At 39.8% G+C, this 15953-nt stretch overlaps 1 protein-coding gene across 4 annotated transcripts in view; it reads left to right on the forward strand.

The window, feature by feature from the left end:
- The window catches only part of GATAD2B (GATA zinc finger domain containing 2B), an 83924-nt gene that overhangs the window by 55923 nt on the left and 12048 nt on the right, over positions 1-15953 (forward strand). For all 4 annotated transcript variants that reach the window (XM_027532838.1, XM_027532848.1, XM_027532818.1 and 1 more), the window contains one exon: positions 12114-12449. In XM_027532838.1, the coding sequence (XP_027388639.1) occupies positions 12115-12449 (335 nt within the window). In that variant the 5' untranslated portion in view covers position 12114. The remainder of the gene's footprint in view (positions 1-12113; positions 12450-15953) is intronic.

A 15953-nucleotide genomic window follows, 5' to 3' on the forward strand; every position in this document is an offset into this window, starting at 1 on the left:
GCTGCAGAAGTGGGGAAGAGGTATTAGTTGGGGTCTGGAATCATCTGAAGGCTCATTGACTTACATGTCTGGTGCCTGGGCTAAGATGACTTGAAGAGTAGACCTGCCAACTGAAGTGTCTACATGTGACCTCTCCCTGAGGCTTTGCTTCTTCACACCATGACAGCCTCTGGGAAGGTGTACTTCTCAGAAAGCAGTTCAGGTTTCCAGACTTCAGTGTTCCAGAGAATAAGACAAAACCTGCAATGCTTTTTGACCCAGTGGCAGAAGTCACTCAGCATCACTTTTGCTATATTCTACAGATAGAAACAGTCATGAACCCACCTAGATTCAAAAGAAGGGAACATAGATCCCCATCACCACCACCTCTTGATGTGAGGACTTTGAAAGAATTTGGGGAGACAGTGTTTGTAAACCACCACAGATGCCATTAAAGCATTTTGAGCCAAGATATGATACCACTTAAATTTTAGAGCGAGCCCTCTGATTTCTCTATGGAACATAGACTGAGAAGGGCAGAAGCGGAGTTTAAAAAATTGCAGTAGTCTGAGCAGGAGATGACAATAGCTTGGACTACCCACTCCAGTACTCTTGCCTGGAAAATCCCATAGACGGAGGAGCCTGGTAGGCTGCCATCTATAGGGTCGCACAGAGTCGGACACGACTGAAGTGACTTAGCAGCAGCAGCAGAATAATAACATGAAAGTGGTGATAAGGGGTTGAATTTGAAATATATCTAAAAAGGAGTGCTGACAGAATCTACAGAAGGAAGGCATGTAGGGTGTGAGAGGAATGAAGAATGACTGCATGGAGTTTGATGTGAGCAGTTGGTTAAATGGTGGTGTCCTTTACTGAGGAGGAAAGCACTAGGGGAAGAGAAAGTTTTTATCCCAGGAGTTCATGAATTCAGTTGTGGACATAAGTTCATAAAATGCCTGTTAGACACCCAAATGAAGATATCATTTAGACAGTTGAATATATGTAAAAAAATTTTTAGAGGAGGGATAAGGTCTAGGAATATAAATTTGAGAATTAGCATATGGATGCTTTTTTAAGCTATAGGAATATATGAGATTATGTGGAATATATAAGATTATGTAGGGTAGGGAGTGAGTGCAGATAGAGAAAAGGTACACAATTGAACCCAAGCGCATGCATACAGTTAGAATTAGGAGTATGAGTAGATACTAGTCAAGGAGAGTAAGAATAAATGATCATGAAGACAAACAGATGTGGAATTCCCGGCCGATCTAGTGGTTAGAATTCCAGGCTTTGACTGCTGTGGCATGAGTTCAGTCCCTGATTGGGGAACTGAGATCCCTCAAGGCCGAAAAAGAAAAAGACATATAGATGGCAACAGGTATGTGAAAAGGTGTTCAGCATCACTAACCATCAGGGAAATAACAAAACCACAGTGAGATATTATCTCATACTTGTTATAATGGCTGTTATCAAAAAGACAAGAAGTTAGTATTGGTGAGGATGGGAAATGGGAATCCTGTGTACTGTTGGTGGTAAATTGGTGCAGTCATTTTGAAAAACAGTATAGAGGTTCCTAAAAAAAAAAAAAATTGAAACTAGAGCTACCATATCATCCAGCAGTTCCACTTCTGGGTATTTATCTAAAGGAAACAAAAATACTAACTTGAAAAGATAATGCACCCTCGTGTTTTTTGCAGTATTATTTGCAATAGTGAAGACATGGAAGCAACCTGAGTGTCCATCAGTGGATGAATAGGTAAACAAAATGCTGTGTGTGTGTACATGCACACACACAAAATGGAATTATTAGCCGTGAAAAGAAATCTTGCCATTTGTGACAACATGGATGGACCTTGCGGGCATTATGCTCAGTGAAGTAAGTCAGAGAGAAAAAGATAAATGCTGTATAATCTCACTGATACGTTGAATCTAAACAAAACAAAAACACCAACTCTTGGGTGCAGAGGACAGATTGGTGGTTGCCCCGTGGGGTGGGAGGAGTGAGACAAAAAATGAGGGGAGGGGATCAAAAGCTACAAACTTCCAATTATAAAATAAGTCATGGAGATGTGACATATAGCATGGTGACTGTAGTTAATAATACTTTTTCTAAAAATTGAAGTATAATTGATTCATAACGCTGTTTCAGATGTAATGCAGAGTAATTCAGATTATTTTCCATTATAGTTTATTATATGATATTGAATATAATTCCTGTACTACACAGTAAATCCTTGTTGCTTACCTACTATATAACAGAACTATGTATATAGTTTTCAGACAAAATAAGCTTTGAGGCTATAATTAGAAGAAATTTTAAGAAACATTGTATTTACTTACTTCACTTCACTGGATCTTTGTTGCTACAGGAGGGCTTTCTCTAGTCGCTGTGAGCTTGGGCTGCCCTATAGTTGCAATGTGAGGGCTTCTCACTGCGGTGACTTCTCTTGTTGTGGAGCACAGGCTCTAGAGTGCCTGGGTGCATTAGTTGTGGTGTGCGGGCTCAGTATTTGCAGCTTGCAGGCTCCAGAGCTGGGGCTCGGTAGTTAGTGGCATCCAGGATTAGTTGCCCCAAGGCATGTGGAGTATCCCTAGACCAGGGATCGAACCCATGTCCCCTGCATTGGCAGATGGATTCTTTACCGCTGAATGACCAGGGAAGTCATCCTGGAAGTCCTAGTGGAACTTTTATGATACAAATAAATATAAATTGTAAAAGAGAAGATTGATAAAGGAAATTTTAAAAGACTGAAAAAGTCTTTATTTCATCTTTGTTTTTAAAAGAACTTTTTGCAGGTATGGTGTTTTAGATTGTCAGATACTTTCTCTTTCAGTATTTTAAAGATGTTGCTGTGTTCTCTTTTGCATTGTTTCCATCAAGAAATCTGATGTTATCCTTGTCTTTACACGTAAACATATCTTTTCCTTCTCTCACTTTGGCTGCTTTCAAGATTTTGTAGTAGTTCTTTTTGGTTTTTTTGGGGGGGGGGCTACACTGGGTCTTCGTTTCTGTGCGCAGGCTTCTCGTTGTTGTGGCTTCTCGTATTGCAGCGCGTAGACGCTAAATGTGCAGGTTTTAGTCATAGCCATGCAGGGGTTTAGTTGCCCCAAGGTATGTGGAATCTTCTCAGAACAGGAATTGAACCTGTGTCCTCTGCATTGGCAAATTCTTAACCACTGGACCACCGGGGAAGTCTGTTTATAGTAGTTTTGAGCAATTTGATTATGCTGTCCCTTGGTGTGGGCTTTTTTCCCCCCATGTTTCTCATGCTTGGGGTTTGTTGAGATTCTTGGATTTGTAGACCTAGAGTTTTCATCATTTATTCATTTGGCCATTATTTCTTCATATTTTTTTTTCTGTGTGCTTCATCTCTCTCCAGTCTTTGAGAGACTCCAGTTAAATCTGTATACTTGGCTGCTTCAAGTTGTCCTCTAGTCCCCTGAGACTTTTATTTTTTTAATTTTTTCTCTTTGTTTAATTTTGGATAATTTTTATTGCCATATCTTCTGGTTCAGTAGTCTTTTTTTTTTCCTTTAATAATCGAATCTGCTCTTGTTATCATCCCTTGTGTTTTTAAACATCTTTATTGAGATATATTTCACATACCATAAGATTCACCCATTTATATACAGTTCAATGGTTTTAGTATAGTCAGAGTTGTGCAAATGTTACCACAATCTAAAATTAGAACATTTTCATCACTCCAAACAGAACACACCTACCCCTTAGCAGTCATTCTCTATTTTGCCCCTCTCCTCAGCTCTAGGCAACCACTGGCTACTTTGTTTCCATAGATTTGCCTTTTCATGTAAAGGGAATCATACAATATAGGGCCTTTTGTGACTGGCATCCTTTACTTCAGTTCAGTTCAGTTCAGTTGCTCTAGGATAGTGTTTTCAGGGTTCATCTATGTTGTAACATGTATCAGCACTTCATTCCTTTTTATGGCTATTATACAGTGTTTATACAATGACTGTGTATCATTGTATGAATATACCACATTTTGTTTATCTGTTCATCAGTTAATGGACGTTTGGGTTGTTTCCACTTTTCAGCTATTATGAATAATGCTGCTATGAGCACTCGTGTACAGATCTTTGTGTAGAGATAATGTTTTTTGGTTCTCCTAGCAGTGGAATTGCTGTGTTATATGGTAACTCTATGTTTAACTGTGTGAGGAACTGCCAAGCAATTTCCAAAGTGACTGTATCATTTTACATTCCTACCAGCAGTGTGTGAAGATTCTACTTTCTCTACGTGCCCAGTACTTCACCTGTCTTTTTTATGATAGCCATCTTTCAGCAGCTCTTAACTTCTGTGGTACTTTGTCCTTTTTGAAATGTAGCTGTCTTTGTCTCACTGTACCCTTACACCCTCATCTCCATCTCTTCAACTCAAGAGTCTGCCTGGCTCTCCTCGTTTCCCATCCCTGCATCGTGTCCTAGAAATGCTCCTGTGGCAGTGACCAAGTGAGTTACAGAGCTTATTGCATTTGTGTCCTGTCCCTCTGGGATCACTGTCCTTGGTAGCCTCATGTCCAGTGTCTTGAAGACTTTGTTTCAGGTGTTTTGTCTAGAGGTTTTTTGTTTCAGATGAGCGGTCATATCTGGCCTGTGTTACACCATCTTGACTAGAAGCGGAAATCACAGCATTGGTTTTAACATCAACAAATTGGTGCCTAAATGCTGAACTGGAGATAGCATTACTAAATCAAGTATTTTTTGCTATGGAATTCTACACAGCAGTTAAAACAAATTAACTAGAGCTTCATATATTTACTTGGATAAATTTTAAATATTAAAAATTAAGCATTAAAAAAGCAAATGAAAAAGGATACATATAAGAACTACTTTTAAAATTACACAAACTAAGGAATTCCCTGGTGGTCCAGTGGTTAGGACCCCACCCTTCCACTTAAGGGGACCTGGATTTGAGTCCTCGTCAGGGAACTAAGATCCTAAACAAATAAAATATACAAACTATACTATATATTCTCCCTGGTGGCTCAGAGGGTAAAGCGTCTGCCTACAATGCGGGAGACTTGGGTTTGATCCCTGGGTCAGGAAGATCCCCAGGAGAAGGAAATGGCAACCCACTGCAGTACTCTTGCCTGGAAAATCCCATGGACTGAGAAGCCTGGTAAGCTACAGTCCATGGGGTCGCAAAGAGTCGGACATGACTGAGCTACTTCACTTTCACTTTCTTTCATATATGTACTAGAATGATAACAAATCCACTATAATGCCTTTCTCTGAGGAGGGAAGAAGGGAGGGTAGAATGGTTTGGTGGGAAAGTTACACAGGGCGCTTCAACAGTATCTGTAATGTTTGTATGCATGCCAAGTCACTGCAGTCATGTCTGACTCTTCATGACCCCATGGACTGTAGTCTGCCAGCCTCCTCTGTCCATGGGATTCTCTAGGCAAGAATACTGGAGCGGGTTGCCATTTCCTCCTCCATATCCCTTCTCCAGGGGATCTTCCCGACCCAGGAATTGAACCAGGGTCTCCTGCATTGCAGGTGGATTCTTTACCAACTGAGCTTTCAGGGAAGCCCAATCTATAATGTTTAGTTCACTAAAAAAAACTTTAATGTGATTAAATGAGGAAATACATATACAGGGCCTTATATATTGCCTACTAAATAGCAATCGACTCAGTAGATATTAATTCGTTTTGCTCACCTCTAACCCTCCTTCCTCTTCCATTTCAAGCTCTTCTAAAAGTCTTCACTGCAGACCTGTATTTTGATTTGGGGGTAACAGTGAGTTGAAAACTTGACAAGCATGACTCTAAAGCTGTGTCACCATCTGGCCATTATTTTTTACAACAGTTAGCAATGAATTTAAAGCTGGACATTCTTCTGCTGTAATTGTTGGACACAGGTACTCTTTCATTTGTTGACGTGTCATGCTTTCCTAGTTTTCCCTTAGCTCTCTTAGTTTCCTCTGACCAACCAATCCTTAAATGTAGGTATTGCCCAAGCCCTACCCTTGGCTCTTCCTCCGACTGTATATTCAGTTTCATTCATCCCCATACATTATTTCAGTTATAATGAAATAATAATGAAAGAATTTCTTCTTTACCTGTTCAAATATTTATCCCCAGCTCTGGCCTGAACTCTGGTGCTCTTGTTTGTGTACCATATATTCACCTGTTTATTGGGTATCTCCACCGTGATTTCATTTCAGCATTTCTGACAGAGCTGTCTATCCAGTTGGATATTTTCAGTTTAGGTAACAGAAAATCCAGTTCATACTGGCTTAAACATGAAAGGAATTTGTTGGTCTGTTTAATAGGACTAGCTTCAGAGTAGTTTGATTTGGTGGCACAGCTATGTGATTAGCTCTCCTCTCAATGTTCTTCAGTGCACAGCATCTGCTTTATCTGCAGACTGCCTTCCCTCATGACCAAGAGGGCTGCCAATAGCAACATGCCAGCACTACCTGTTTTCTCATTGGGGCTTCCCTGGTGGCTCAGAAGGTAGAGAATCCGCCTGCAATGCAGGAGACCCAGGTTCAGTCCCTGTGTTGGGAACATCCCTTATACAAGAGAATGGCTAAATTTTCTCATTGAGAGGAAGGTAATAGAATTGATAGGACTTAGTGACTTAGATTTAAGAGTCTGGGAAAGTTAAGGATGATTTCCAGGCTTCTAGCTTTTGCCTCTGGATGAATTGAATTCAGTATGAGGAAGAAAAAGCAGGATATAGCAAAGGCAGAGATAATGAGTTCTTGTAACATCTGAGTACTTTAGTTACATACACATCTGTCTCCTGTCAGAATGAAATTGTTAAAGACAGTAACCTGGTCTTTTTTTCACCTTTACTTCTAGTACCTAACCCAGAACTTGGCACATTGTATATATTTAATGTCTGTGGGGGATGGATGGGTTGGATACATGTGCAAATGCATGAATCCACAACACTGCTTCTTAAGATTATTTTGCTCTGAGCAGGGAGATGTACTGTATAATAGATTTTTTTTTGGCAGGGTGGGGAGGAATAGCTGTAAAATTAGGATTTTTTTAGTGTGGATGATTTTTTTTCAGTTTTACTTATTTATATTTGACTGTGCCAGGTCTTTGTTGCTGTGTGGGCTTTTCTCTAGTTGTGGAGAGCAGGGGCTACACTCTAGTTGCAGTGCCCATGGCATGTGGGATCTTCCCAGACCAGGGATCAAACCCATGTCTCCTACATTGGCAGGCAGATTCTTTACCATTGAGCCACCAGGGAAGCCCTGTAATAGATTTTTGAAGTGAGCTAGACATGCTTTGGAATTCTAGATTCACTGTCTAAAGCTTTCCAGTCTTAGGATACTTGATTTGACACTTTTTCCACCTCTAAAGTAGAGATAATACCACTTAGTAACTTGTGAAGAGATTTAAATAAGGAAGCATGATAAAGTGTCTAGTAACACGTTTGGCTTTTAAGTAGGTACTTAAGAAATATGGTTATTATTTGAAGCCTGGAAAAAGCAGAAAAGTTTGATTAGGTGTTAAAAGACAACATACAACATTCATTTTACAGAATTTTTGTTTTTCTTTTTGGAGAGGAATTTGTGTGTGACCAGCTTAACATTGGAGCAGGAAATGGCAACCCACTCCATTATTCATGCCTGGAGAAGCCCATGGACAAAGGAGCCTGGTGGGCCACAGTCCATGGGGTTGCAAAGAGTGGAACACAACTGAAGCAACTTAGCACTAACTCAGCTCACATTGAATATTATTTTTACAGCTTTATTGGCGTATAAGTGTATGATTCAGCGGTTCTTCTTTAAAATAAATATACAGAGTTCTGTGGCTATAACTACAATCTAGCTTTAGAACATTTTCATCACCCTGAAAATACCACTCATGGCCTTTTTTCATCTGTTTTTACTAAATTGGATTTTTTCCCTTGTTGTGGCAAGCTATACATAACATAAAATTTACTGTTTTAACCTTTTTTGTTTTTATTTTTTTAATATTTATTTTTTATCTGATTTATTTATTTGACTACACCAGGTGTTAGTAGTAGCATGTGGGATCTAGTTCCCTGACCAGGGATCAGACCTGAGCCCCCTGCTTTGCAAGCACAAAGTCTTAGCCTCTGGACCTCAGGGAAGTCCCTAGTTCAACCATTTTTAAATGTTGAATTCAGTTTTTATTACTTTCACAGTGTTGTGCAGCCGTCACTACTATTCATTTAAGAACTTTTTCTTCATCCCAGAGACAACGTTCCCATTAAATAGTAACTCCTCACTACCTTCTCTCCACCCCAAGTCACTGATACCCTCTATTCTGCTTTGTCTCCTTGAATATGCCTTGCTGAGTCACTTCAGTCATGTCTGACTCTTCTTGACCCTATGGGCTGTGGCCCACCAGGTTCCTCTTATCCATGGGATTCTCCAGGCAAGAATACTAGAGTGGGTTGCCATGCCCTCCTCCAGGGGGAATATGCCTTAGGTAACTCATATAAGTGGAACTGTAAAATACTTATATCCTTCTCTATCTGGCTGACTTCATTTAATCTGGTTGTTTTAAAGAGTCATCCATATCTCATTGTATTTTGAGGCAGGCATGGCTGTGAGTACATACAATTGGGTCAGTAAAGTCAAGAGTGGGCAAGGAAAATTTAATCAGAGTTGTCAAGCCATCTGTTGGGAAAGATTGCTTACCTCAGACATTCAAATATCTGGTTCTGGTTTCTCACAACTTGCGGTGTACCCATTTATGTCATTATAATAAAGGGGAAGTTATTTGAACTGACTTAGTTATTTGTATAACCATCAGTTGAAGAAGCCAAGCTAATGATGGCATCCCAATTTCCAGCCAGCACCAGGTGGTTGAATTTTATCATTTTGTCATTCCCTCAGTGCGCATAAATATAATTTATCTCAAAACAGTCTACTGTATTAACACACATTCATATATTTTGCTGTGTACTTTACTGAAGTACTTTTTTCACCTAGGTGTATAATTAGTTGATTTTTTACCTTTTGCAATTCCTCATGGTATTCTCAATCATACTCTCACTATGAGGTGTTGATCAAGTTACCCAAGACATTGTTACTGTGCAATTAGGGCTTAACTTTTTGATGTTCATTTAACTTTCCAGTCAGTCCATCTGGGGGTGTTTTTCTGAAGAGGTAAACCACTTCAGAAATAACACATGTCAAAATAAATCTTTGGGGAACCTGCAGCTAATGAGTGTTTCTATGTGTTATAATATGTTTCATATCTGAAGCTGTTTAAAGAGAATTAAGAGGATACGGAGAAATTGGAGCCCTTATACTCTGCTGGTGGTAATGTAAAATGGTGCAGCCACTTCGGAAAAACAGCCTAACAATTCTTCAAAATGTTAAAAAGAGAGTTACCATCAGTTCAGTTCAGTCGCTCAGTCGTGTCCGACTCTTTGCGACCCCATGAATCGCAGCACGCCAGGCCTCCCTGTCCATCACCAACTCCCAGAGTTCACCCAGACTCACGTCCATCGAGTCAGTGATGCCATCCAGCCATCTCATCTTCTGTCGTCCCCTTCTCCTCCTGCCCCCAATCCCTCCCAGCATCAGAGTCTTTTCCAATGAGTCAACTCTTCGCATGAGGTGGCCAAAGTACTGGAGTTTCAGCTTTAGCATCATTCCTTCCAAAGAAATCCCAGGGCTGATCTCCTTCAGAATGGACTGGTTGGATCTCCTTGCAGTCCAAGGGACTCTCAAGAGTTTTCTCCAACACCACAGTTCAAAAGCATCAATTCTTCGGCGCTCAGCCTTCTTCACAGTCCAACTCTCACATCCATACATGACCATTGGAAAAACCATAGCCTTGACTAGACGGACCTTTGTTGGCAAAGTAATGTCTCTGCTTTTGAATATGCCATCTAGGTTGGTCATAACCTTCCTTCCAAGGAGTAAGCGTCTTTTAATTTCATGGCTGTAGTCACCATCTGCAGTGATTTTGGAGCCCAGAAAAATAAAGTCTGACACTGTTTCCACTGTTTCCCCATCTATTTCCCATGAAGTGATGGGACCAGATGCCATGATCTTCGTTTTCTGAATGTTGAGCTTTAAGCCAACTTTTTCACTCTCCACTTTCACTTTCATCAAGAGGCTTTTGAGTTCCTCTTCACTTTCTGCCATAAGGGTGGTGTCATCTGCATATCTGAGGTTATTGATATTTCTCCCGGCAATCTTGATTCCAGCTTGTGTTTCTTCCAGTCCAGCGTTTCTCATGATATACTCTGCATATAAGTTAAATACCATAGGACCCAGCAATTCTACTTGTTGGTATATATTCAAGAGAATTGAAGACATGTCCGTACAGAAACGTGTGTACAGAAGTTCATAGCAGTATTCATAATAGTAAAAAGTAGGGGACTTCCTAGTGAGCCAGTGGTTAAGACTCCGTGCTTCCACCTCGGGGGGCATGAGTTCTATCTCTCGTCAGGGAATTAGGATCCTGCATGCCACACAGCGCAGCCAATAAAATTAAAATGTGGGGGAAAGACCCAAATGTCTATCAATTGATAAATGAATAAACAAAATATATATCCATACAATAGAATATCATTAGACCATAAAAAACATGAAGCAATGATATATGCTACATGAATGAATCTGAAAAACATAATGGTAAGTGAAAGAAGCCAATCAGACTACATATTGTATGATTCCACTTATATGAAAGTCCAAAATAGGCAAGTTTAGAGATAAATTCTATTAGTGAGGTATAAAGGTAAAGGGGGAAGAGAATGACTTGCTAATGGGTATGGGGTTTTTTTTTAAGGAGGAGATAATGAAAATATTCTAAAACTGATTATGGTGATCATTGCGCAACTCTGGGTATACTAAAAGCCACTTAATTATACACTTTAAATAGATGAACTGTATGAAATGTGAATTATATCTCAACAAGGCTGTTCTTTGAAAAAGAGAGTTAAGAAACATGACTTGAAAATTCAGAGGTCTGAGTTCTGACTTCTCTCTGTTCTCCAAAAGTTCTGTCTCCTTTTGTTGGAAATTCTTTTGTTGGTTACTCTTTTTCCTCATTATAATTAGAAGAGTTATATTTTACTCTGCACTACAGGAAGGAAAATGCCACAAGCACACACATACTTTTCTTTGTAAGAGCACCAATTAACATTGGTAATCTGCTCTGTCCTACTATTTGAGTCTGTGAATTATCAAGCTGAATCTTGTATCTTATGTGTGAAAGTTATATCCTGAGGGTATAGAAATTAAATTTTACTGAACGCTTTTCTGAGTACCCACTTTTACAGATGAAAATTGAGATTTGGGGAGGTAAAGTAACTTTTAAGTACTTGACCTGTAAAAGTAAACAGCAGTTTGAACATGTGTTTTGATGCATCAGAGATTTCTTTCCAGTGTCACATTGCTGTTTCCTACCAGGAAGGTAACCCTGGATTTGCAAGTGTTGGAGAAATTTTGTAGCTAGATTTTGTTAGTGTAACAAATCAAAATGAGAAGGAAAAATGATAAGTAGCTTGCCTGTAATAATTTTGCTGTGAGAGTGAAGAACGTAGTGCCTTCTATCTTCTATGTGCCTGAGTTCTTTGCTGAACAAAGTATCCTAAGATACTGAATCTGTAGAGACTTGAGGGCCCCTCTGACCCTTGCTGTATCCAGACAACTGAGGGTTCCTGTTAGATGCCCTTTGTCTAATTAATCTTTCTCATATTTCTCCATCAAGTAAGATAGGCCAGTTAAAGATATGCATGGGTGACCTGAGGAACCTCCCGTTCATAAAAGAGTCTTTTCCATGAGAAGAATTTGGCAGGAGAGTTAAAACCAAAGCTTCTGACTTTGAGCATGCATACACAAAAGACCAGTCACAAAAGGATGTTTACTTTTTTGAGAGATGTAGGCTCTTAATGGATTATCTCAGTGAGTATGGTCTTTGGTATCAGACATCTGTACAGTAAGAACCTCAATTACTGGAAGGCATTTGAAGGTTTACTTTCACTGCTGAGGTTGAGATGATACCTCCTTTAATACAGATCATCTAGGAAGCTATAGGGTTAGAACGTTAGCTCAGTTAACTTTGACCTTCCATTTATATGCCTGTGATTATTCTTTCCTTGTGGACTATTTAAGGGACTTTATTCTGATTGCACTCGAATGTTTCTTTCCATAGGATGGATAGAATGACAGAGGATGCTCTTCGCCTGAATCTGTTGAAGCGGAGCTTGGATCCAGCTGATGAGCGAGATGATGTCCTGGCTAAACGACTCAAAATGGAGGGGCATGAGGCCATGGAACGTCTGAAAATGTTGGCACTGCTCAAACGAAAGGATTTGGCAAATCTTGAGGTGCCACATGAGTTACCCACTAAACAAGATGGCAGTGGAGTCAAGGGCTATGAAGAGAAGCTTAATGGGAATCTCAGGCCTCATGGAGACAGCAGGACTGCTGGAAGGCCAGGCAAAGAAAACATCAATGATGAACCCGTAGATATGAGTGCCAGACGGAGGTATGGCTTGATTCAACTGCCTCCATAGTTAAGGTCTTCTCATAAACTAAGCCTATGAAAAAGGAATGGATTCCAATGAGAGGAAGGGGTTTTTCTTCCTAAAGCTTCTTGAATGAAGGTGTATCTGTGCCATCTGGCTTGACCAGGAATTCCACTTGTTTCCAAATGAAAATAAGTGCCTCTAAAAATTATTATCCTTAAGATAAAGTAGCCGTTTCTGGATCAAGGAGGCAGTAAGAGTTGGTACCCCAACTAGAAGTGAGTTAATATACTTACGCTCTAATTTTAGACTGTTGTAGGAGGCAAAAACAGTCATTTCTTCAGATCATCCCAGGAGTTTTGGGATCTGTTTATTATGGATACCCAACTTTTATTACCTCAAAGAGTATGGGCCTCTCTTTTCTTGTGTGTTCTATCTTCTTCATGTGCTAATCATCTGCATTTTTTACTTCATTTGTGCCACATTCCCCACACCCCAAACATGCATACACATTCACTTATACAAGTACACTCATGCTTGTGCTTGCTCTCACATACACATAGCAAGAAAGAAGAAACAAGGAATGGTTACAATCTTACTTAGGTTTCTTTCTCTACCTTTTCATGGTAACTTTTAGTATTGTCCCAGAGTTATTTTTTTTAAATCACACCCAATAGGGGAACAATATTCTTGGTAATAGCATTAAAAACCCTTAGGAAACATCAGAAAAGTTCTGTAGAGGTTGTGGAAGAAGAGAAAAATTTGGGGGAGCAATATGTAGTATCAGCAAAATATTATAGACTAATCCTTAGACCTTTTTAGAAAAAAAGAAAACTAGATGAATGAGATAATGCACCTGAGTAATCCACTTGCCCCATAGTCACCCTTAACCTTCTGGAGCAAATGACTAATCCTCCTTCACTGGGGTCAATGAAGAGGAGAAATGTTAGGTGGATTCCTTACATCCAAATTTGGAACTGAAAATGTATTTTTCATAGAAACATTGTTACACATTTTAGTAAGATCTCAGTGTTGTTGGAATTATACTATATCACAGATAAATTCTGTTGAAAGTTAGAGTACCCTGAAAACTCTCCCATTGCATTTAATTTTATTAGAGGATTGAACTTTTGAAACTTTGAAACTTGATTCTTTGGAAACTAGGAACTGTTCTTCATGTTCTCCAAGAAAAGAGGCTTGATGTAAACCACCTAGATCCCCATTCTGCATGAAAAAAAATAGGCCCTGTCTATCCTGTCGTTCTTCTTCCCTTTCACCAGACCAGATACACTAACAGCTATTTCCACTTAGCCTCAAGCTTTTTGTAAGAAGAAATAAGATTGATAGATTGCTCACAGTGGTTTCTTTGATATGAATAAAAGGAGGAGGGACTTTAAAAGCAGAAAGAAGGAAGGGCTCTTGACACGATAGCCATATCATAATTGCCTAAATATCTTTTTTTTGCCATCAATTGTGCAAGTTATGGTATCCATGAAATAAGATATGCATGAAACCAGCACTGCTTAGGTTTTGGAATGCTATCGAGACATGGCAGTTCTGGTTTTGTTTTTATTACCTGGATAAAGATTAGGAGTTTTATAGTTTCTGAGAATCTGCCAGTCTGAGTTACAAAGTGATAGCAGCAGCAGGTCTGGCTTTCAATAATATCTAATTGGTAGGGTTTCACACTTAAGATGGAGATGGCGATGGCACCCCACTCCAGTACTCTTGCCTGAAATATCCCATAGACAAGGAGCCTGGTAGGCTGCAGTCCATGGGGTCGCTAAGAGTCAGACACGACTGAGTGACTTCACTTTCACTTTTCATTTTCATGCATTGGAGAAGGAAATGGCAACCCACTCCAGTGTTCTTGCCTGGAGAATCCCAGGGACGGGGGAGCCTGGTGGGCTGCCGTCTATGGGGTTGCACAGAGTTGGACACGACTGAAGCGACTTAGCAGCAGCAGCATACTTAAGAACAGCAAGTATTGTAAATCATATGTATGTTTGGGAAAGTAGCAAAATAACTTCTGTCCCCAGAAAAGTTTAAGAAAAAGCTAGAGTTCCAGGTCAAAAGTAAAAAAAAAACAAATTGAGGAATGAAACTTGACTTGGGCTTTTCCTTATCTGTGCTGTTTATGTAATATACATCAGTTATATTTGGGAATAAAATATCATTTAGGGTTTTCTCAGATACTGCTGCTACTGCTAAGTCACTTCAGTCGTGTCCGACTCTGTGCAACCTCAGAGACAGCAGCCCACCAGGCCCTGCCGTCCCTGGGATTCTCCAGGCAAGAACACTGGAGAGGGTTGCCATTTCCTCCTCCAATGCATGAAAGTGAAAAGGGAAAGTGAAGTCGCTCAGTCGTGTCCGACTCTTAGTGACCCCATGGACTGCAGCCCACCAGTCTCCTCCATCCATGGGATTTTTCAGGCAAGAATACTGGAGTGGGTTGCCATTGCCTTCTCCTTTCTCAGATACAGCTTCCTGATAAATGTCTCTCAATTCCAAAATCTCCATACTGTAATGTCTCTGCTTATTCTGTTGCTGGATAGTCCTTAAGTAATCGGTGGCACTCATTTGAGCAAGGAAGAATTCCTTAGGTTAGAAATAATTTGTGAGGTGTGTATCCAGCCAGGCCAGGATGGAAAGAGCTTCTGACTGTTGATGTAAACACTGGGGAATCATGTAGAAGAAAGGGAAATCTACCAGACCTCAAAGTTGTTTACTCATGTTAGGGATGGGGGTGGGGCATGAAGGACTATAGAAATGATAAATAAAAATGCAGTATGTTTAGGCCTGACCATTACTCCAGGAACTGGAGGTTAGAGTATAAAAGGTTCGTTTCTCCCTTTAGTGACTTCTTTTTTCTGTAACCCAACATTTTCAGCTTGTGTCTGTGACCAGTGGTTATAAAGTGATACAGATGAATTTAGTAATTCCCAAGATAGTTATTATTATCACTGTCTTCCTAATTTATTTCCTCATCTAAGCTTGGTTGTTTTAGTAACCTCCGTTTTACCCTGTTGAGGAATTGAATGCCTATCCCAACCATCCAAGGTGCCTTGTTCAAAAGGCATCCAAGTCCCAATGGCATCTGAGACAAGAACCCCTGAGAAATGGTCAAGAGGCTCTCAGGACTAAAGATCTGTGGTTATAAAAGGTTTGAGTTACAAGTTTAAGTAAGACCTAAGAATACATTGTTTTAGACCTACACACTCCTGACTACACTGTAGATTTCGAAAAAGTAGTCAGCGAAGATATCTGAATTAAGAAATCAAGAGAGAATTATAGGATATGGTCATTGACTTGGGAATCTCAGGCAGTTAGAATTTTCAGGATTCTTGTTATCTAGGTGTTAAAAAGTGCGTGCCATTTTTTATTTTAAAGGGACAAGATGCTTTTAAGACTAGCCCCAGAAAGATCAAAACTATAGTTGTCTAATAACTAGGATTGGCCAGAGGGCATAGCCAGTGTGAAAGGTTTAGATTTCAGAGTCATTTCAGAGACAGTTTTTTTCCTGA

This window comes from Bos indicus x Bos taurus, chromosome 3 (genome assembly GCF_003369695.1).
Source record: "Bos indicus x Bos taurus breed Angus x Brahman F1 hybrid chromosome 3, Bos_hybrid_MaternalHap_v2.0, whole genome shotgun sequence".
Lineage (NCBI taxonomy): Eukaryota > Metazoa > Chordata > Mammalia > Artiodactyla > Bovidae > Bos > Bos indicus x Bos taurus.